This window comes from Prinia subflava, chromosome 8 (genome assembly GCF_021018805.1).
Source record: "Prinia subflava isolate CZ2003 ecotype Zambia chromosome 8, Cam_Psub_1.2, whole genome shotgun sequence".
Classification (NCBI taxonomy): domain Eukaryota; kingdom Metazoa; phylum Chordata; class Aves; order Passeriformes; family Cisticolidae; genus Prinia; species Prinia subflava.
The window spans coordinates 27,818,566-27,840,383 of record NC_086254.1 but is presented as its reverse complement, the minus strand read 5'-3'; the positions used below and the strand labels follow the sequence as shown (position 1 = coordinate 27,840,383).

Below are 21,818 nucleotides of genomic sequence, written 5' to 3'. Positions count from 1 at the left end.
TCCTTGGATCCTGTCCTTTCTAAGTCTTTGCTGATTTTTGAAGAATGCATCCTAAAAATCCAAGGGACAGAGTTAACAGAATCTCTCCTGCAGAGGCTGTTTGGGGCCTGCTGATGGGTTGTAGCAAATCACCTGGTAATCAATAAGAGTGATTGGTAATTCTGATTTTATGAAGCATTTTACAAGAAATGACCTCATCTTCTATTTCTTATAACCACCTGGTGCACAATTCCACCTGTTTTAGGGGAAGCCCCAGCCTGATTGTTAAAGAGGGAAAAGCTGTATAAATCTCAGAGGAGCTCAAAAGCAGCTTCTAAATTAATTGGCAACATTGGTCTGTTTATGGCAATGGTTATTTGTTTTGGGTTTTTTTTCTTGTATACATAACCTTCTTCCATCATAAAAACTTCAGGATAAGTTTAAGGTTGATTATCTGTGGGGAGAGACTGATGTGGTTTTGGGGGGAACATTTCACCAACAGAGGAAAGCTGAGGAGAACCAGTGAGATGACTGTAGAAGAAGATGAAATGACACCAAGTGTGGTGCTGAGAGCAAGAAAAACAAGTCACTATGTATAAATGATAGGGTTTTATTTTAGCACACCAAAATTTGGAAAGCAAATAACATATTCAGTAATCTTCTGTATGCAGCTTAAATTGATCTTTTTTAGCAAGTCATACATTTTCAGTTTCTTCTCAGTGCATTAAGATGTCCTACTGAACTTCTGAATGCTTCTTAAAATGAGGAGTGTCATGAGCTAGTGATAAACAAATGTGAGAATCAGTAAACATCAATCAGGAATCCAGGACAGATCAGTGCTAATGATCAACAGTGCCATCACTAGACAGTGATTGGAAACACTCAATGAAGAAAGTAATATAAACATAATCAATCAAAATCTGTTTGCTATTATGAACCTGATTCAGAAGGAAAACAATCAATAAATACAAGGGCCTGAGCATATCTGGAGACAGCATAATGAAGAGCTTGAAAGCACTGAAGGGACTGGAGCCCCTGGAAAATCTCCAGCAGAATTCAGAATTCTTTCCCCTCGAGGTGCTACACAGCTGTAAGGGGCTGAAGCTGTTCTGTGTGGCTTAGCTCAAGGAAGACTATTGTGCTTTCATCAATAAATTAAGAGTTTACTGAGGAAAGAGGCTTTTGTAACAGGAGGGAAAAAAGATATCAGTTGGCATTGGTGAAGAAACGAAGAGGCTGGAACACAAAAGGAGACACCACAGCTTGCCACTGCAACTGATGTGTAAAGAGACTGGCTACCAAGCAAATTTATGGCACAGTTCCCATTCCCACATGCTCAGGTGCTAGCCACTATTGAGATGTGGATCCATTTTCCAGAATAAAACATTCAGACCCTGTGATATAACTGCTTTGCAGCCTGAAGCAGAGAAGACAAAATCATTACACCTAAAGCCCTAGACACAGCTGACTGCTGCTGTTTCTCCATTTGGGGCCTCTCTTTTCCTCTTCTGGCTGCCTCTGTTGTCCTCCCCCTTGCTTCCCACCTGCACTGCTGCTCCCTGGGGAGCTCCTGCCACAGGAATACCCGGGAGGGAGCCCATCTGCTCAGCTGCCTCCCAGGGCAGCCCCGAGGGACCAAAGCACTCTGCTGGATGTTGACACAGAGCTCCACAGCATCCATAAAACAAATCCACTGTGGCCAGGAAATAGGATCCAACTCAGGGAATAGCAGCAAGACACTGAAAAGTGACTGGTTACTCCTGGGACAAACACAAAACCACTTCCTCAAGGCAGGGCAAAGCTCAGAAGTCTCACTTTGCTGTTTCATGCACCTCAAGTTTTTCTTTTCCCATAACAAGTTCTGCTATACATCTACAGGGATCTTCTCTGCCTATCAACAGCTTCCTCTCTGCACTTCCCTCAGTGAACTTTTCAATAATAACGAAAAAAAGTTAACACATTAATAATAATAAATTGTTTATTTCTCCACACTTTAACAATCATTCATTCAGGAAGCCTGGAGGATGTTGTTATGAACTAAATCATAGAATCCCAGAATAGTTTGGGTTGGAAGGAACCTTAGTTCATCTCATTGCAACTCCTGCCATGGGCAGGGACACCTTCCACTATCCCAGGCTGCTCTAAGCTTTTTCCAACCTGTCCTTGGACACTTCCAGGGATGGGGCAACCCTGTGCCAATGCCTCACCACCATCTGAGTAAAGAACTTCTTCCTAATATCAAACCTAAACCTCTCCTCTTTTAGTTTAAAGCCATCCTCCCTTATTCTAGCACTCCGTGCTCTTGTAAAAAGTACACATACACATAGAGACTGCAGTAACTGGTGCACAAGTGAGTAACAAATAACTGTTTTGTGAAGTGATTTCCTATAGAGTCAAATCTTTTCATCTCCTGCCCTAATTCTTTCCCTGGCCCCCACTACCATGGCATTCGATTGCCTCAAAACTTTAGGTATTGTAATAGTTAGGAATAGCTAAATGTAGCTTGCAACGTGATTCATGAAAGTGCTTCAAATCAAATCCTATTAATATCCCAGCCCACAGAACAGAACACAGTACATATGAAAAGGAAAACCTGCAAAGCACAGCAGATACTCAAAAAATCAGTAGAGGAATTGGCCTTAAAATCTAAAAAAATTCATGGTTTCAGTGTCCAGCCTATTATATAAAATACTTCTGCTATTGAAGAGTGGGTTGACCATTGTTCATTTCTCTTTCAAAGGAAGGTGTTTGTAGAAAATAGCTTCTCTTTTATTTTTCTAAATATCTATTTGAGCTAAAAAATGTGAGTTTCTTTTTCAAGGGTCATTTTTTCTCTTCATTCAGTTTTCTAGCCCTTCTTGCCCTTGCCAGTGAACCCAATAATCATGAGAGGAAAAAAAAGATATAAAGAACAACCTCAAACCCCATCTATTACTTGTTGTCTTTTTTTGTTTCCCATAACATTCTGAATACTTGAAAAAAAAATCTGTAAAAATTCACTGCTGCTGCAAATTGAATGAACTATTTTCAGTTTTCAGCAGATCAACAATACAATGATCCAAAGATCACGCAGAGTGTTTAGAGGCCTGAGCAGCAGCACAGGGATTGGGAATACAAATTAAAACTTGAGAGAACTGTAGGGCTAAGTACATGACTATGGAAAATATAAATTATATTCCCTTGCTTTTTTTCCTTCCTAAGTAGCACCTGGTAGGTTTCCCCAAAGATGAATTGTGCCTCTTCCTCTACCTCTGACTGACTTTGACCATTTCCCAATTCCTTCTGATTCTGAAATGGATGAGCCTCACATTTGGGCTCTATTCTCTTTACCTACTCCAAGCCAGCAGGTACAAGAACAGGAGACCTGGAGCCTCATGTAAACTGAGTGGCATTGCAACTCCAAATTATTCACATATAAAACTAACAGCTGCTCAGAAGAGATTCTTACCCACTTGTGGCCACAGTTCCACCCTTCAGCCATTAAATTACCTGTAAAGAAGGATTTGTCAGGCATTGTTGTGATTCTAATGGAGCTCATCCTACTTTATAATTGACAGAAAATCAGCCATCAAGAGTCATAGAACATTTGATTTTCCAATTAAATCCTGCTATAGTTTGGACTGTTTTTATTGCAGAGAATGTGCCTGGCTGCCTGAATATTGCTTGGGCAACAGGCAGAAAGATCTATTCTTGAGCAAGTCACACTACAATCATCTGCTTTTCTCCATGCAAACTGGCTTGGAATGAGTTTATTTTGTCCCTGTATCAATAATCAATAGCAAGATTGAAAGATGAGGAAGAAAAGACAACACAGCAACCTGAAAGTCACTGTAAAGAGCTGAAGGGAAAAATGCACAACAAAGTAACCAAAGACAGACTAACCTTACAATTTAATGGAAACCCCATGACAGCAGCAAGAAGGAGCTGCCAAGGATGAAGATGAGGAGGGAGGCAGGGGAGAGTGCCTGTGCTCAGTTGTTGCTCCGTTGAGCTCCTTGCCACAGCTTTCCAAGGAAGTTGTCTTGCAGGGAACAGCATGTGTGATGCTGATGTCAGATGGGATCTGTTCACAGGCCACACTCTTTGCATATGATTTCCCTCCTCATGTTTTCACAAACAATGTGTCAGTGACATGAGAAACAGGAGAGGAGAACAGATACTATTTCTCTGTGTGTCTGCTTTTATTTTTCACCCTAAAATGATGGAAGTGGATGCTGGATTCTTGGTTTGGGAACATTCTACAGGGGTGTAGGGTGCAGGAGGGAGATAATTTCATTATGGCAATATTTGATTTTCTTCCATGGTCATAACAGAGAAGGCTGCATAAAATTCCTATAAAACCTAAATTAAAAACAAATAATAAAAATATCAAGAAAAGTTTACACATGAACTCTTCTGAGATTTCAGAGAGTGTTATCCAAGGAAGAAAAAGATAAGTACAACTTTTTCTTAAACTAGAACACATTTCATTCAACTAAGACAGAACCAAATCCCGTGTTTCCCCCTGGGTTACACTCCAAGAGTATCCTAAGTTATGTAATATATATATAAATATGAATATTACCTTATCCATATCCCTCAACTGCGACTTTTCATCTTACTGGTTTTATTTCTAAAAGACTATGCACTTCTCAACAGATAGACAAGATCATTCTTAGCATTACCAGAAAGAAAAAAAAATCAGATTTTCTAAATGCAACACAAAAAACCAATATTCCACGAAGTCATAGATGTGTACCTGCATGTATGTATGTGGCATGCTGCCTTTGGGTCTGCTCTAACAGGTACAGCCTAAGAGCAGCCCCCTGTACGTTGGGATGCTGAAGCAGAGAGAGCTCTAACATTCTGCCCACATGCTCTGGATGATTCATAGTCACATCGTTTCTATATCGAGATGTGAACATACACAATCACATGGACTTCGGAGCAGTGCCCATCACCCAGGATCCAGCCTTTCCCTTCTCCTTCACACACATGTTCCTCTCTCCAGCCACGCTGATCATTTTCTTTTATCCCGTTTCTCGAGGCTGTGTTCTTTGGACAGACTTCCCAGCTCGCTCAGGGACTGCCCACAGCAGGGATTTGCTGACTTGCTCTGTAATTACACCAAAGGCAAACAGAATTGGAACAGGCCTGGTTAGACAGGGCTTGGAGCAGCCTGGTCTAGTGGGATGTGTCCCTGCCCACGGCTGGAATTGGAATATGATCATCTCTGACGTGTCCTCCAACCCAAACCATTCTGGGATTCTAGGAAAATACCAATCATTACTTGCTACCTAATTCAAACAGAGAACCCAAAGCATGTCCAGGTGCTGAGGATTAAAGCACCACTCTTTCTTCTTTATCTCTGGATGTCTGATCAGAAAAAGTACCAAAGTGGTCTCTTTATTTCAGATGTTTTATTAGAATGGTGAGTACAAATTCAAACCAACAGTTTCCAAACGTGAACACAGAGAAGTCTCTGGTTTTAACTGTGTCTAAAGGAAAGCATGATTGTATTGTTTAGTGTATTCCACGAGGACCAGAATTCGCCACATTTACCCCCAAAATGTAGCGTGGAGATGTTACAAGACTTCGTAAACTGCAGGACTTAAGAGTGTGGCCCTGATGAAATGTACAAAAACTGACCTAAGGGGCCCAAATTCCACCCAGGTTCTGCAAAGTAGCTGGAAAGGGGGGAAAAAATAGAATTAATTTGAAAAAACCCATGTTGAGGGTGGCAGCTGCCAGTGGTCAGAATGGCTGTGATCCTCTGCCAGGGCATCCCAGCCAAGGCCACCATGGGCTGGTGTGAGGGAGAACAGGGCTCCCAAAGCTCTTGGGTGAACTGGAAGAGTTCAGTTTCCTGACTGCCCAGGAAAACAATCACGGCACCAAGCCTGACGCAGCTCCAGGAGATCTGGACACTGCTCTCAGACACATGGTGGCATTGTTGGGGGTGTCCTGTGCCAGGACAGGAGTTAGGCTTTGATGATCCTTGTTGTCAATAGGAGACGACAGTCTTAAGCTGCACCTGGGGAAGTTTAGGCTGGACATTAAGAGGAATTCCTTCGTGCAAAGAGTGCTTAGACATTGGAATGGGAGGCTGTGGCACTCAGTGCCTTGATGTAGCTGACGAAGAGTGCTGGGTCATAGGTTGATGATCTCAGAGGTCTTTTCCAACCTAAGTCATTCGGTGATCGTGGGTCCCTTCCAACTCAGGAAGCTCAGTGGTTCTGTCTCAGTGATTCAGTGATCCTGCAAACGTCCACAGCCGAGCCTCTGGGCAGAAGAGTCCTCCCAAAGGCCGAGAGCGGAATGGAGAAAGAATAGAATCTGACAACATTCTGAGTTAGAAGAGCCGCACAAGCATCGAGTCCAACTCCTGGCGCTGCACAGGACACCCAAGAATCCCTCCACGTGCCGTTGCCCACACACATCCTGAGCAATCAGGCTCGGTGCTGCGACCACATCCCTGCACACCCCGTCCCAGTGCCTCTGGGCGAAGAACCCCTTCCTCCCGAGGAGGCCGCACACAGCGACGAGCCGTGTCCCCCAGGCCGAGCAGGCGGAGCGCCCTGCGGCGGGGCGGTGCCGTGTCCGCCATGCGCCCCCCCCGCTCCCCTCAGCCCCCTCAGCGCTCCCGCGCATGCGCGCCGGGCGCCGCCGCCCCGCGCGCCTTTCCCCGCTCCCCGCCCCGTGCGCTCCCGGCGCGCCCCGCGCGCGCTCGGCGCTGACGTCACCGCAGCCCGGCGCCCGCCGCCATTGGAGTCGGCGGCCGCCGCTGCCCCGCTCGCTGCGGCCCCCAGGCCCGGCCCGCGGGCATGTGAGAGACCGGGCCCGCACCGGCACCGGCAGCGCCACGGCCGAGCCGCGCCACCGCCGCCCGCACCGCCGTCCCTTGAGGAGGCGCCCCGACGAGGCTCCAGGCGGCCCCTTTCCCTCCCCCTCGGCCCCGGCCCCTTCCCCGCCCGGCCGCCGCCTGAGGGGAGAGGAGGCGCCGCCGCCGCCCCTCCGCCAGGCCCCGGAGCTCCGCGCCGCGCCGAGCGGCCCTGCCTCGTCCCCCGGCGCTCTCTGCTGAACCACGGCGGCCCTGTGCATGAATTATGTCTGCCACAAGCGTTGACCCTCAGGTGAGTGAGTGGCGAGGCGGCCCGGGGGCGGGGGGATTCCCGGGCCTGCGGCTGGTAGGCCCCGCCAGGCTTTTCTTCTCCCGGTCGGCTGCTTTGGCCCTCCATCGTTCTCCCTAACTTCCCCCGTGGGCACGGCGCGTTCCCGCCTCCTCCGCGGGGCCGGGGCCATTTCTCGGGAAGGCCGGTGCTGAGTGATACGTGGAACACGCTGCTCCAACCCCGCTCCAAACAAACCTTGAGATGCTGCTGGCTATTTTTATAAGTCTCTTCCCCGCCCTCAGAAGCTGTGGGGTTTGCAGCACCTATGACAATATAAGCGTTTTTCTAAAATTAACTTTTCTATTTCCTTTTTCTTTTTTTTTTTCTTTTTTTTCTGTAATCACGTGCTGTGGCTTCCCAGAGACCGAAAGGACAGGATAATAAAGGTGAGAAATCGTGCTGTGATCTGGTCGCTTAAATTGTTACTGTAACAGATCAGTTACACAGGTACCTGTAGGTGAGCAGAAATGTATCGCTGTTAACTCCGTGTGGAAAATAATCTGGGAATGAGAAAATGTATGCTTTGTTTCAAAAATAACATCGACTGCCATTCTTCCGAGCTTGCCTGCATCCCACTTGATGCTGCTGGGTTTGCAGTGGGAAGGACTCTGTGTTGGTACTAAATAATTCTCCTCATTTAATATGAAGCAGCTTGCTACATAAAGTCACAAGGATGTCCTTGTGCAATATATGGATTTTTGCCTACTTTTGCACACTCTGAATGCAGTTTTGTTGTTGCTCTGCTGTTGGCTGAGGTAGTTACTTAAGCCCATAAACTTAATAATTTAGGGAACTTAAAAGATGGTTAACTTTTGATGAAATAATAGGCATTTTTAGAACTCTTCTGCTTCACTTGAAATTAAACTTAAAAATAAGTAATCTAAAAATACCTTCGTTCTTACTATGATTGCTAACAAGTATGTAACTGTTAAGACTTAATAAGTAATAATATCAAACTCATAAATTCTTTTTAACCTGCCTTGAAAATCCAGCTCCTTCTGGTTGAAGAAACACATTCCCTGTGTTTGTAAAAACTCTTTTGCCTTTAACTACCCTTGACAAACTTTGCAGAAATATTCTGCTGAATTCCCAAACTTGTTTGCTAAACTTTATTTGGTGTAGTATTATATTTAATTCAGCTGTTCTATGAAATAGGTAAATACAGTAGCTATCACACTGTGTATTTGACCTTGTTTTTCTCAAATTTAAAGCAAGCAGAAAATTATTTTAAGGGACCTAATAGTAGTCATTTTGGGTTTGTATCTCATTCAGTAATGGGTTTGAATGCTTATCAGACATTCTTTCATGCTGAAATAGGACTTTATGGCAGATATCTTCATTTTACAGATGAGAATGTTGAAACTTAAGTGTTCCTGAAAATATCAGGATTCTAAAGCACTTAGCAGTCTTCATTTCATAATTAAATGTAACCTTACCTCATCTTATTTTAGCCAGCTTAAGCAGTGAATAACACGCTGGGAGAACTGTGAGTTTGTGTGTTCTAATTATGGGCCAGAACAATAGATGTTGTTTCCCAATCTTTTTTTCACAAAATTGTTCTCAATAATGATTTTCTGTTTGGAGTTAATTCACATGAGTTGTGTACTCACTCTCAGCTGTAGAATTTTTAATTACTATTTCTTTTTAATTTCCTCAAACTTTGTTTTATAAGCAGTAATATAAAGAGAAACTATCTGGGGGGTGGGAAATGTCATCCCTTGGTGTTTTTATGAGTCTTCCTGGTTTGCAGAAGAAATACAGCTTTTCCTAAAGTAGCATAGGGTGGAACATCACTCCTGCAATGCTGTTGCTGGTGTTATAATGTGCTGTAACCCTTTTTTTGTAGTACAAAATGGTTCATTACATCAGAAGGACACAGTTCATGACAACGATTTTGAACCTTACCTTTCCGGGCAGTCAAATCAGGTTAGTGTATTTTTAACTTAGTTTTTTTTTCTTTCTTAGGCATGCTGTTGGCACTCCATTCATAGGATTGTGTGGAGGGAGCAAATGCCTTAAATAGAAATGGAAAAAGAAATGACAGCATATTGTGTTACTTGGTGATACAACCAGCATTTGTGTTCCCAAAGCTAATATTACTCTACATCTCCAGATGGCCACAAGTGAAAATGAAGTTAATGCTCCAAGGAGCCGGGGCTGATTCCTCCTCCCCTTGCAGGTTATTGCTGAGGCTGGACCGTGCCAGGCTGATTTACAGTTCTTTGATAGGCCAGTTGCTTGTGGGAGTCTAAAAATTCTGCTTTTGGGCTCTCCTGATTTCTCTTATTTATAGAATCATAGAAATTAATGTAGTTGAGATTTGGGTTGGATGCTCTCTAGCTACTTTGTGGAGTTGTCCCATTTTTTACACTTCAGCAAATATTGTTGTTCTTTCATGTCCTCGGATATATTTTAAGAACTAAAGATGTGTTACTTAAGTTTACATTACTCTCATTGTAATTAAACTCTCATTGTAATTAAATCAACATCCATGACTAAATGACATTATAATTGAAAGTATATTCTGAAATAATTTTTACTTCACGTTCAAATCTGCAAAGGGAACAAAATGTGGAGAAATGGAGAAGAAAAAAGTTTTCATTCACAACTGTGAAACACCATTTCAGAGAGAAACACTTAGCAGAGGTACAGGATGGGAAGGCTGAGTGTTACATTTTAAAAAGGAAATGTATAATTCAGCCTGAAGCTGTCAGATGCCAGCGTTAATATTGATGGCATCACTGAGAGTGCTTGCAGCATAGACATGTTCTCCATACTTAATTTAATGGGAGGCATTCCCTCTTTTGGAGTTAACATGCTGTGGAAGGTAGAAAAGCCTTTGTGAGGAAAAAAGGAAGTAAACCCTTAATTTTTAATGCAAAATTAATTATAAAAGAAAATTGAAGTTTTCACCTCCCTCTGATTTTTTAAAATTGTGCTTTGCCACAACTGTATATAATTTTTAATTACTTAAAACTAAACTATGAAATACACTGATTGTTCACATTGCAAAAAAGACCCATCTATTGTAGTTTTTTAGGACATTTGTCTTTGCTGTCAACAAGCCCAATTATTAGGAATAAATAGAAAAATTACTATGGCTGTTAGAATTTTCATAATTATAATAAAAGTTTTCTTTATGGAAGTGTAGCTCCACTGACCAATTTATTTATGCTGCAGTGAAAAATTGGCATGGTACAAGAAACAATTGTGTAGGTCCTCTTACAATTTTAAGTGGAAAGTGACAGTGGCATTAATTAGGACTGTGAGATTTTGTGCTGAAGACAACCACGTTGCTGAACAAAGCCTTATTATCCAGTTATCCAGTCAGATTTATTCAGGCGTTGAAAACTACTGTAAGGTACAGTTAACTTGAAAAAAAACATTGGAAACCAACTGGATATCTAAAAAAAAACTTAAGAAATTTAAGCCCCAGATAGCACAATAATATATTTGACATCAAAAATCAAATGTGGGTTAGTAATATTGTGTTAAAAGTTTTAAGAGCAGAGGGAACTGAGTCAAGTACACTCTTCATATACAGATTTACACTCAGCAAGAAAAGCTGTGAAGGCATTTGGAACCAAGAGAGTATTCCTATGGAACAGGAATACTTTCCTAATTAACAGAAGGGTTGAGTTGTTTTTGTTTGGGGGTTTGTAATAAAAAAAGATACAGATGGGTGCAGAAAGGTCAAGGATAAGTTTATTGAAACAAGCATTCTGCTGTTGCAGGGAAGAACTTGTGTCAGGGTTTCTTTTGCACACTCTGGCATAAAGCCAATCAAAATAGATCGAATGGTTGGTAAGGATGGCGGCTGAAACTTTCCTTTAATCTTCTTGGAATCCTTGTGCAGACTTTACAGGCTGTGTGAAGAGATGACAGCTGCAAGAATTGTCTAAAATCCTTTAACCTAAATATTTGAGACAAAACACTTGCTTTTCTCTAGACTTAGTCTTTTTGGTCTTAAATCCTAAACTTGTAGAATTCACGAGCATAAGTATTTCAGACAACTACTTATATCTCCTCCCTTTCATCTGCATTTGGTTTTAATTTTTTCTTAAATTAACACTTTAAAATATAACAATCAGCAGTGTCTAAGTCTTTCAGAAAAATGTTTTTTTATGCTAAATGTTCATTACTTTAGCTTGGAAGACTCAGAAAACTCAATGTATATTAGAGGATCATCTCATAGGAAGATGATTTCTGTACCTCTTGTTAGTAATAGAATTTGTGAGCAAATAAAGGCAGCTTGAACAGTGGCAGAGATAATTTCTTTTGAATCAATAACATTGGATTTAGGCTGTTTCAATCTCTGAAGTGTTTGCAGTACTGTATGGAAGTCTTGGAGGGATATTGTGATATAATTCTGTGTCTGAAACCTAAGAATATTGAATTGCTCTGGCTTTGGGGTGTCATGGAAAAGAGGTCATCGAAAAATGAGCAGTAAAAGTGATTCTGTATCAGTTAGATATTAGGCTTATCTTCAGCAAGGAGGGTTTTTGGGTTTTTTTAGAAAGTGAGAAATAATCAAATTTTTGGAAAAAGAGCCGAAGTTGTGGTGCAGATTTCCTAATTTTGCAGATACATTTTTTTTTCAAGTTTGAAATCTAGCAGTTTGAAAGAGGAGTTCCTCTTCTTAAAATAGCCTTTATGAGTAAGGAAAGGCGAGCTACTGTTTGACTCATTAACGGAGATGTTGACCTTCCCACCCCCTCTCTGGTAATTACAGTTGGAGTGTCACTTTGGAAGGTCTCCAATATATGTGCTTCAAGTTGATTTGAAGAGGAATAAAACCCACTTTAGAGCATCCTGGCTTTGTTCTTTTGCATTGTTGAATAGAAGAATCATATGGAATGCTTCAGAATCAGGTGCCAGCAAAGTGTTAGTGAGAGGAAAAGCTGCTCAGCGTGGTCTGAGAAACAGTTGAAGGGGAGGAAATTTCAGAGGTTTATAAATGTTTGGTCTCTGATTTCATGAGTGGGAGAGATGTCCTGTTTGGAAGGACAGTCAGGCACACTCCTGCACGGTTCTAACTTTACTGCTGAGGGAGGAAAAGATTTATGCCAAAGGCTGGAAAGGGACTCTTCCTCCAAGAGTTTGGGTGGTCTGTGTCATGTGCCGTGTTGGCCTGGATTTGTCCCTGGTGCACCAGGGCCTGTAATGTCAGTTTGTATCTCTTACCCATGGCAAACTTGACATGTGTGTCAGAAGCAGCCTGTGTTTGTTCTGCTGCTTGAGGTGTGAGTTTGCTGTTGGAGACTGGGCTCCTCAGAACAGCTCCATAATGAGGCTTGTAACATTGTGTTAGATGAATTGTCATATTAAGGTAATTTAGTCTAAAGCTTCTTCCATGTAGCAGTCTAAAAATGCTACATATCCTTAGTTCTGTGAGCTACAAAATATAGTTAGATATGTTCCTTGCAATAATTTGGGATGCTGGCTACTAAATAACCTCAGTAGTGTAAGTAAGATTACATGGTTTCAAAATCTTAAGTACTGACCTCAATGTGAGCCCCTAGTCCTGGGGTATTATAAATGCCCAGATACTTCATTTTATCTCTGAATCCTTCTTGGAGTGTGAACTAAGATCTGTCATTAGACATTACATTACCTTGTCTCTAGAGTTCTTTTCTGTTTGGTGTTGTGGCTATTTATAAATGAGAAGTTTATTTATGTGGTGACTGTTTTTTCTCTTTAACAGAACAGTAGCTATCCATCAATGACTGATCCTTATCTGTCCAGTTATTATCCACCATCTATTGGGTTCCCCTATTCTCTCAGTGAAGCACCATGGTCTACAGGAGGAGATCCTCCTATCCCTTATCTCACCACCTATGGACAGCTCAGTAATGGGGATCATCATTTTATGCACGATGCCGTTTTTGGACAGCCTGGGGGTCTGGGAAATAATATCTATCAACACCGGTTTAACTTTTTCCCTGAAAATCCTGCCTTCTCAGCATGGGGAACAAGTGGATCCCAAGGACAGCAGACACAAAGCTCAGCATATGGGAGCAGTTACAGCTACCCTCCCAGTTCTCTGGGGGGTACCATTGTGGATGGACAAACAGGATTTCATAATGATACGTTAAATAAAGCTCCTGGAATGAACAGTATTGAGCAGGGAATGGTTGGACTTAAGATTGGTGGAGATGTTACAACTTCTGCAGTGAAAACAGTAGGTTCTGTTGTTAACAGTGCCGGGATGACAGGTGCCCTGTCTGGGAATGGTGGATCTAATGTAAACTTGCCAGTATCTAAACCAACCTCTTGGGCTGCTATTGCCAGCAAGCCTGCAAAACCACAGCCTAAAATGAAAACAAAAACTGGACCTGTAATCGGGGGAGCGTTGCCTCCTCCCCCTATAAAGCATAATATGGACATAGGTACTTGGGACAATAAGGGTCCTGTGGCAAAAGTCCCTGCCCCTCAACAGATCCCTTCTCCTCAGTCTGTCCCACAGCCACAGCAACCAATTGTTCAGCCTGTTCCAGCTCAGCCTCCTCCATTGACACAGCCACAGTATCAGAGCCCTCAGCAGCCACCCCAAAACCGCTGGGTAGCTCCTCGCAACAGAAACGCAGCTTTTGGCCAAAGCGGGGGAACTGGGAACGACACCAACTCAGCTGGCAGCACCCAGCCCAACCCGGTTCCGAGCGCCGAGTCCCATCCTGTCCTTGAAAAACTGAAAGCTGCTCACAGCTATAACCCTAAAGATTTCGAATGGAACCTTAAAAATGGACGTGTGTTCATAATAAAGAGCTATTCCGAGGATGATATTCATCGTTCCATTAAATATTCTATTTGGTGTAGTACGGAACACGGCAACAAACGCCTGGACAGCGCTTTTCGCTCCATGAACAGCAAGGGCCCCGTGTACCTGCTGTTCAGTGTCAATGGCAGTGGACACTTCTGTGGAGTAGCAGAGATGAAATCACCTGTGGACTACGGCACCAGTGCAGGTGTCTGGTCTCAGGACAAGTGGAAGGGGAAATTTGATGTCAAGTGGATCTTTGTGAAGGATGTGCCCAACAACCAACTGAGACACATCAGGCTGGAGAACAATGACAACAAACCCGTTACAAACTCCCGTGACACACAGGAGGTGCCCTTAGAAAAAGCAAAACAAGTGCTTAAAATTATTGCTACTTACAAGCACACGACCTCCATCTTTGATGACTTTTCTCATTATGAAAAGCGCCAGGAAGAGGAGGAGGTGGTGCGGAAGGTAAACTTATTAAAAAATTTATTTTATACACAGATATGGGGAAAATGAAATGTGAAGGCTGCTATGGTGGAAAAATGTAAGTAGGAATTCAAAATGTTTTTAATACATCTCAACTTGATGGTTTCTTGTGTGTTTAACAACACAAAGCTTATGCTTATTTCTTTGTGAAAGTTTCACAAGTCATTGAGTTTCAAAGCAGAAAGCTAAGCAGTAATACGGGTAAAGGACTTTGTCCAGTTTATTGGAGTTTGATTTATTTTTTATCTTAAAGTGGTTAATAGAAAATAGTTTCTGTTTCAGAATTGGGTTCTGCCAGTGATTGTCACTTAAGTTTTTTGCCTTAAATATGAGGTGTTTTAACACTGTTTGACTGCAACTGGGCTATCAAAATTGATACCTGTATTGGTATTTGAAATTTGTACATCACCTTTAAGAATAAGAAACCTGATTTTTGTTCATTCAGTTTATCTCTCTGGAAAAGAAAGAGTTGCATAATATTGCTGGAATAGTGCTAGAAAGAGTGCATTTATGCTGCTGAAGTCACATGTATTATTTGGATAAATAAAGGTTTTCAGTTCTCAGGTTTAATCTGTCTACTAATTCTTGAAGTTTTGAGTGAAGATGTAGTGAGAGAAGTCTGGGCAGTAACTGGGAGAGTGTAATAAAACTTTCCATACAATTTCATGGCTCTAAGTCTGTCACAAGGGATCTCTGTCCCTCTCCATCCCACGACCTCAGTTTCCAGAATGCCTTTCTCTAATTAAGCAGTCTAGAAGTAATGACCTGACAAAATAATAGCATCAGGATGTGTAGTTGCTACTGAAGTAACAATTAAATTTGCTTGGTGCTGATAGTGTTTCCTAGACCTTTTTTGTGTAGCAAATACAGCAATTGTTTGACAGACTGGTTTAGTTTAGGGTAGCTCACACTTGTTTTAGGATGTTTTTAAAGCAAAGACTTAATGCATGTTCTTGCAGCTTAAATTTTAAAATTGGCATTTTAAAGTTTTTATTGCCATTCAAAAGTGTAGATAAAATTGCTTCAAACTGTCTTCACAGATTGTACCTTTAAATTATGTGAGAAAAGGAATTCAGCGTCTTTAAAACTTTGTGGCTGAACTTTTCCTGGCCATGATATATGTGCAGAGCTGACCTCAGCACAGCAGGGAAGGACAGCTTAAAATTGCAAGTTTTTCTTGTGTACTCCCTGTGGGGTTCCACAAGGTAAAACCGAAAGGGCTTTACTTGGACACGTCATTCCTCCAGTAAATAATTAGCAATTGAATATTTAATGCAGCCTGTATCTTGGAGAGTTGTTCACTTATGTAGGAGAGAGTCTTGAGCAAGTGAGGCAGCGTGGGTTCCTCTGTCCAGTGTTTGTGGTGTGATTGGTTTGGGGTTTTAATTGTCTCCCTGTGCTCTGCTGCCGGGGCTGGAGGGGGAAATGAGAGCACAGGGAAAGTGATAACAGATCTCCTCTTGCACAGATAACAGCCTAGCCTGAGCAAGAGCCCAGTGGTGGCACAGACACCACAATTCCTGTGCTCTGTAGGATCTCAGAGGGCTGGTGTTTGACTACTGAGATTTTATTTATAACAGGATCAGTTTTTCAAAATCATGCGTTTTCCTTCCCCATTTAAAGCAGAGGCTCTGGCTTGTATTACACACTCACAAAATAAACTCTGAAGTCTAATTTAATATTTCTTAGATTTCTCTGAATAGCTTAGAAAATGGGACACCAAAGTACACCAAGGAAGATAATAGTGCTAGAGAGCTAAAGCAGAGCACCAATGAAGGAATGAAAAATAAGATGCTGCTTGTTAGGTTGCACTCTATAAAACTTGTCTGGAAAGTCAGTATTTTTCCCCTTCATTAACAAAATGAATTTTGGAAGTCCAACTGATTACTAGAAGAGTTTGGTTTTTTACAGGATATAAGCATGCCTAAAGTTCTTCTTGTTAAGAAGTTGGTGCTGTTGAAGTTCAAACTTCCCTGTTAACAAAGCTAATCTTCCTATGACAGTAATTTTTGAAGAATCTTATTGCCAGTTAAAGTACCTTATGACCTAATTGACATTTTCAGATAGTTGTTTGTATATGTGTGTGCCATCTTAATTGGTTTTCAGATTGGTGGGTTTACCTCATTATATTCTTGTTTAGCTGTAAAATCGTTGAAATTTTATGCTTCCATTTCACTGCTGTTGTGATTACAAAGGGACACAATTCTTAAAAAGCTGTACATAGAGAGCTTAAATGATACAATTTCATTCCTACACAAATATTTAGTAGAGAATAATAATGTAATCTGTGCAGGGCAAGCCACTGGCATTTCAGCTCTTTAGATGGTTCCAGTTTGCTGCTTACCAGCATTTCCATGGCTGCTGTGCAGAGCCAGCTCCAGCTTGTGCTGCTGAGTTGAACCGATGCAGGAGCCTCAGTGTTGGTGCCAAATCATCCAGTGAGGCTTTGGCAGGTATAATGCAGGATGAAATTCCTTCACGTGCCAAAGATTCCTCTCTTTGCAGCACTGCTGAAAGAAGGTATCCCTCCAGAACTGAGAGAGGATTTGGTCATGCTGGCATATAAGGTTTTAAATTGCCCCATGGAAATACTTAAACCCAGCCTGGTGACCCAGAACCTGGAGGGGGAGTAATAGGAAGGGTATTGGGGTCTGGAATGAAGTAGCAAAACAATGAGGGACATTAATTCTCACCTGACCCTCACAGCGTTTTTCAGGCAGTTCCAGAGCTGCTGCAGTGCCCATAAAAAGCTTCTGTCAGCAAAGCTCATGCTCTGAAAACTGTAAAGAAGTTGTGACGTGTGAGAGAGCTTCTTTTAAAAAGGAAAATAGAGTATAATGTGGCATTAGTAATTAATATTCCCTAAAAACATGCCGTGAGACCCTTAACAAAGTTGTCTTCCAAAGCTTAAAAGCTTGTAAAGACAAACCTGTTGCAGATGTTGGTCCTTTACAGGTGACAGATGAGCTGTCAGCAGCTCGTACTCCCAGATCTGCACCAAAGCAGATGCTCCCAGTTCCTGCACCGGGTTGCTGTGCTGGGCAGGGCACTCAGCTCTGCACCTTGCTGTTGTGTTGGCAGAGCTGCACAATCTCACAAAGCTCCTGAATCACCAGGATTGCCACTTCTGCTTTAGGTGATTAAATACTGAAAGGTGTTGGCTGGTGCATGTTGACACCTGGAAATACTCATTTTCTCCTAGCACTGTGTGCTTCCTCTCAGTGATGAGCTTTCTGTGAGCACAATCACAGAACTTAAAAGGATGGAATATTGTCCTTCCTCCAAAGCTCTAGTTAAAAAATGTATTTTAAGATAATTACCATGTTCCTGAGATAAAGAAAATATATAAATTTTTGTGTCTGAAGATGAATGCTTTGATCCCACTGGCTTTAACTAAGTTTAGTAGGAAAGTTGAAGCTACTTTAGCCTGAGCTGAAGAGAAAAGAAGTTTGACAGGGATGAGTGTCTCCAAGATGGAAATCTCTGCAAGTTTTGTGGAAACCTACTTTCCCTGTGTCTGAAGATCATACAGATTAGTGTCCTGAAGGAGAAGTGTGCAGCTGGAGCTCTCCTGTGAGATAACAAGAGTATTCCACTGGAGAAGAGAAACTGAAGGCTCCGGATCTTCGGAACCAAAATGAGCACAGCTTTGTTAGCTGCTTACAAAACTGTTCTTGCTTGCAGTAGTGCTAAGTAGCAGTGAGGAAGAGAATTTGAGAGTTAGAGCTTCTAAAAAGCAGCCATGCTCGAGAGCACGAAGAATTGTTGCATCAGTTTATGTGATTTCAGACATTTGTAAAGAGGAAGACTCAGATTAGCCCCCAAGAGAGAAAGCAAAAAGCAAGGTAGGAGGAACTGCTTGGGAACTTGCTCAGTAAAGAGCACTTTTTACTGAATTGTAGAGTCTGAGCTGAGATTCTGAATGCCATGAGCCCTTCAGGTGGAGGCCTCAGGTACGACCCTGCCTCTTTTTATGTGGGGCTCCTCCATGAGAATGGAAGGCTCCCATTGCTGAAGAAAGTGGAATTAGGGAGGTCAGTGGATGACTACACAAAAATCTAAAAATAAGTTACATGAGGTGGCAATGGGAAAGAACTGGGCTCATGAAAATGGTAGGGCTGGAAAGGGGATTTGCCACCTTGGAAATGGAAGTAGGAAATAGGATGAAACATTTACTTTTTTTGGAAGCCTGGTATGATTCAGTTCTAGATACTTTGTAACCACCTTTTGTTTGAAATGTCAGGCAGACATAAGCTCTTTATTAAGAGCAATATGTAATGTTCTGACACTCTGCCATTAAGAAATGGCTTTCGTTGCTAGTTCATCATAGTCAAGACTTAAAAGACAGGAGGAACATAGGTTGTTATAATAAATTCTAACACTTTACACAGCTTGTTTTGTTGATTTGGCAAAACAACTTTGCTATCTCTTACTTCTGTCTTAAATTATAGATTAATAATTCATTTTGGACTTTGTTGGCTTAATTTTATTATGAAAATTGAAATACTAATATTTTGCCTGGAGGCAGAAATCATTAACCCAGTTTTTAAAAATCTCTTCTGATTTTTATGCTGTGACCAGCTGAAGCAGCAAATGCAGTCTGTTACAATGGTTGATATATTTGCTAGTAAGCTTTGCATCACAACAGAAACAATTGTGAGATGAACTTTATACAGAGTGAGTCCATAAAACAAAATGTGAAGGTGTTAGTTCAGGAGTGGCTGCTGGTGGTGCTTGGGCTAGTCCACAATTGCCTTTGGAATAGGATTTGGTGCCATATTGATGCATTAAGTACAGAGTTGAGTCTTTCCATGCCAGTTCTGCCCTGTAAGCAGCAAAAATGGGAAGGCCTGAGCCCCTTCTGTTGAGTGTGCAGTGGTGCCTTAGCTGGGGGATGCACAGGACTGAGACTCTGCAGCCTGGTTCTGTCCTGCTGTCCTTGCACGTCCTGCACTTGTGGGGCTCCCAAAACCCTGAGTGAGGCTCTGCCCTGTTGTGCTGGCTCTGCTCAGGTGTGTGGGAGCCCTGTGCTGCTGGGGACCTCACCTGGATCCCTTGGGTGACCTTTGGCTTCAGCATCTGTGATCAGCAGAAACTGGAAAAGGGCTCAGAGACCCTCCCAGCACCCTGGGAGGCTCAGAGACCCTCCCAAAGTGCTCCTTTGGACCCTCCTCCAGTCCAAAGGAGCACTTTGGGACACCCTTGGGTTGTTCAGTCCAGCTGTGCTGGGTTTATCAGACAATGTAGAAGCACAAAACTTTTCTTCTACCTGATAATTGTTTTTATCTCTTACCCCCAAGTATTTCCCAGTGCTTTCCAGAGTAGTTGAACCAATGGGGAGAATTAGGGACAGAATTTCCTGACAGCTCAAATCCCTGCTTTTACTGAATGTGACTAAACTCCAAAGTCATTTGAGTGCTTCAAAATTAGACCAGTTCTGTGGAGTTCACTAATCTGCCATCTGCTTTCTGCTCGTGTATTGGTTGTGCTACTACTGCAGTAGCTAAAATAATCCAGAAAGTAGAATATTGCAGATCCTGTTTCTCCTTAGGACTGTTGATATTTCATACCTTTCTCTCTCTGTGACCTTGGTTTGAAATGATTGCAGGTATTCATCCAGATGTTCCACTTGAGATTGCACTTAAAAACATTGTTATCAAGTCCTTGGGTTCGTTGGGTATGAACAATTTATTTATAAAATGTAGCAGCATTGTTTTAAGTGTGTAATTATTTGGGATCACATTAGTGTTACTGTTAAACTACTAAAAACTCTTTACTTGCTCCTTTGACTAAAATCTTAACTTTTTTCTCTTTGCAGGAACGTCAGAATCGAAACAAACAATAAGAATAAACATATACAGTTTGATATATATACTAGAACTGATATTAAATTCGACTATGAGAAACAAAATTAAGTATAACTGGTGCTGTATCCTGGCATCAGGACAAACTAAAGCTTTCAGCTCCAATATATCTTCTCGTGCAGGGGAAATTAAGTTGTTGCATCTTTAAGTACATTGTAGTTTATTTTTGCCCAAGTGGATCTGCATTAATTTGTATCTTTTTTCTATGTAAAATTCTGTAGAAATCATTAATAAAGGTATGTCTGTTTTTATTTTTTTAAGTTGGTAAACAGTTATATTAACCTAATGTGGACCTATACATGAGCATACTAAAGTGTCAGTGCTTCCCAAAGACTTTATTTTGGCACGAATTATGTTCCTAGCCAGATATAGAGATTATGGAGAATACATGACAAATCTTCCTTTATCCTCCTCCCAGTCCCTTTTTCTTCATGGCAGAAGTAAGAAACCATGCATTGATTTTTTTTTTGTCATTAAAAAAAAAAACACAACAACAAAAAACCAACCTCCTAAAATACTGCACTTCAGAATTTTAAAATTAAAAAAACCCTAAATTTCTGATCACTTTGTGCAGCTGCTCTGCCTCTTTATTTATCTGTACAATTACTCTTTTAAAACTGCTGATGCGCCATGTTGGTTTTTTCTGTCTAGTAGAAAATCAAATTGTCAGTGGAATTGTTTCTCTGGAAAATATTTCCCTTTCACATTCTGTTAACCAGTGCTTCAGTGTGCATCTGTTATTCCATATCCTGCTGAGGGTGAGCGAGATGCTTTCTCTCAGCCATAATTCTGCTTTACGGTTTTTGTAGCTTAATTAAATAATAATGTGATGCTATCGACATTGCAGGGGTTTTAAACAATGTGTTTAAACCTGTTTCAGCTTTCAGGTGTTATTAGTTAATTGCAGATCATTTTTAATCCTTCCCTTCATTACTCTCTCCCAACCCCCCCAAATCCTAATGCCATTTAAAGTTTTTATACCAATAATGCTGAGCTTTAACGTAGGAACTAATAGTACGGATAATATGATGGATTATGCCTCAGATGTTTAAAATTGACAGTGTGTATGTCTAATTTTTTTTTCTGTTGGATGAGTAAAAAAACCTGTTTTAAGAAATTGAATTTGCTGTCATGTTTTTGTGGAGTGAGGGGACCGTCGGAGAACCTGTCACCAACTGGAGTTCCAGTTAAGCATGGAAATGGTGCTCATGTCCGCTGCTCTAGCACACTGAATCTGCACGTGTTTATTGTAGAGGATCTTTTACTATATTAGAAAGCAAGTATCTTCTGAATACTATTTACTCCAAAAGGACCTCCAATTTAAATAAAGTTTAATCTGTATCATTTAGACTTGTATTTAGAACGTATAACTCTGTCTCTGGACTGTTACTGCCTGTAAGGAGTAATGGACAGCATCAGATTAACTTTTTCCTCTAGGAGAATACAAGCCTTAATAAACAATACATATTTAGCAAGCTTGATGTCATTTTCATTTTTTCCCTGCTTTCAGTTGTCTTCCTCTGTTCCAATCACCCTTTCTGCTGACTCCTCAATTAAATCTAACTTGAGAAGTGG

At 41.5% G+C, this 21,818-nt stretch overlaps 1 protein-coding gene across 2 annotated transcripts; it reads left to right on the top strand.

The window, feature by feature from the left end:
* The first annotated feature begins 6,949 nt into the window (after window positions 1–6,949).
* YTHDF1 (YTH N6-methyladenosine RNA binding protein F1) lies at window positions 6,950–20,744 on the top strand. Of its 2 annotated transcripts, XM_063404320.1 has the most exons (5): window positions 6,950–7,091; window positions 7,492–7,516; window positions 8,977–9,056; window positions 12,835–14,361; window positions 20,198–20,744. In XM_063404320.1, exons 1-5 carry the CDS (start codon window positions 7,065–7,067, stop codon window positions 20,222–20,224), a joined length of 1,686 nt encoding a protein of 561 aa, XP_063260390.1. In that variant the 5' UTR covers window positions 6,950–7,064; the 3' UTR covers window positions 20,225–20,744. The 2 variants fall into 2 exon arrangements, with proteins under 2 accessions (XP_063260390.1, XP_063260389.1); XM_063404319.1 differs by lacking the exon at window positions 20,198–20,744 and having other exon boundaries at window positions 12,835–14,949.
* The last annotated feature ends 1,074 nt before the right edge of the window (window positions 20,745–21,818 follow it).

What these genes read in the sequence shown, in the direction of transcription:
- YTHDF1 (XM_063404319.1), top strand. Translation starts at nt 7,065, where the DNA reads ATGTCTGCCACAAGCGTTGACCCTCAG. An exon ending in CCACAAGCGTTGACCCTCAG is followed by an intron (nt 7,092 to 7,491) that starts GTGAGTGAGTGG and finishes GTGGCTTCCCAG; the next exon opens with AGACCGAAAGGACAGGATAA. An exon ending in GAAAGGACAGGATAATAAAG is followed by an intron (nt 7,517 to 8,976) that starts GTGAGAAATCGT and finishes CTTTTTTTGTAG; the next exon opens with TACAAAATGGTTCATTACAT.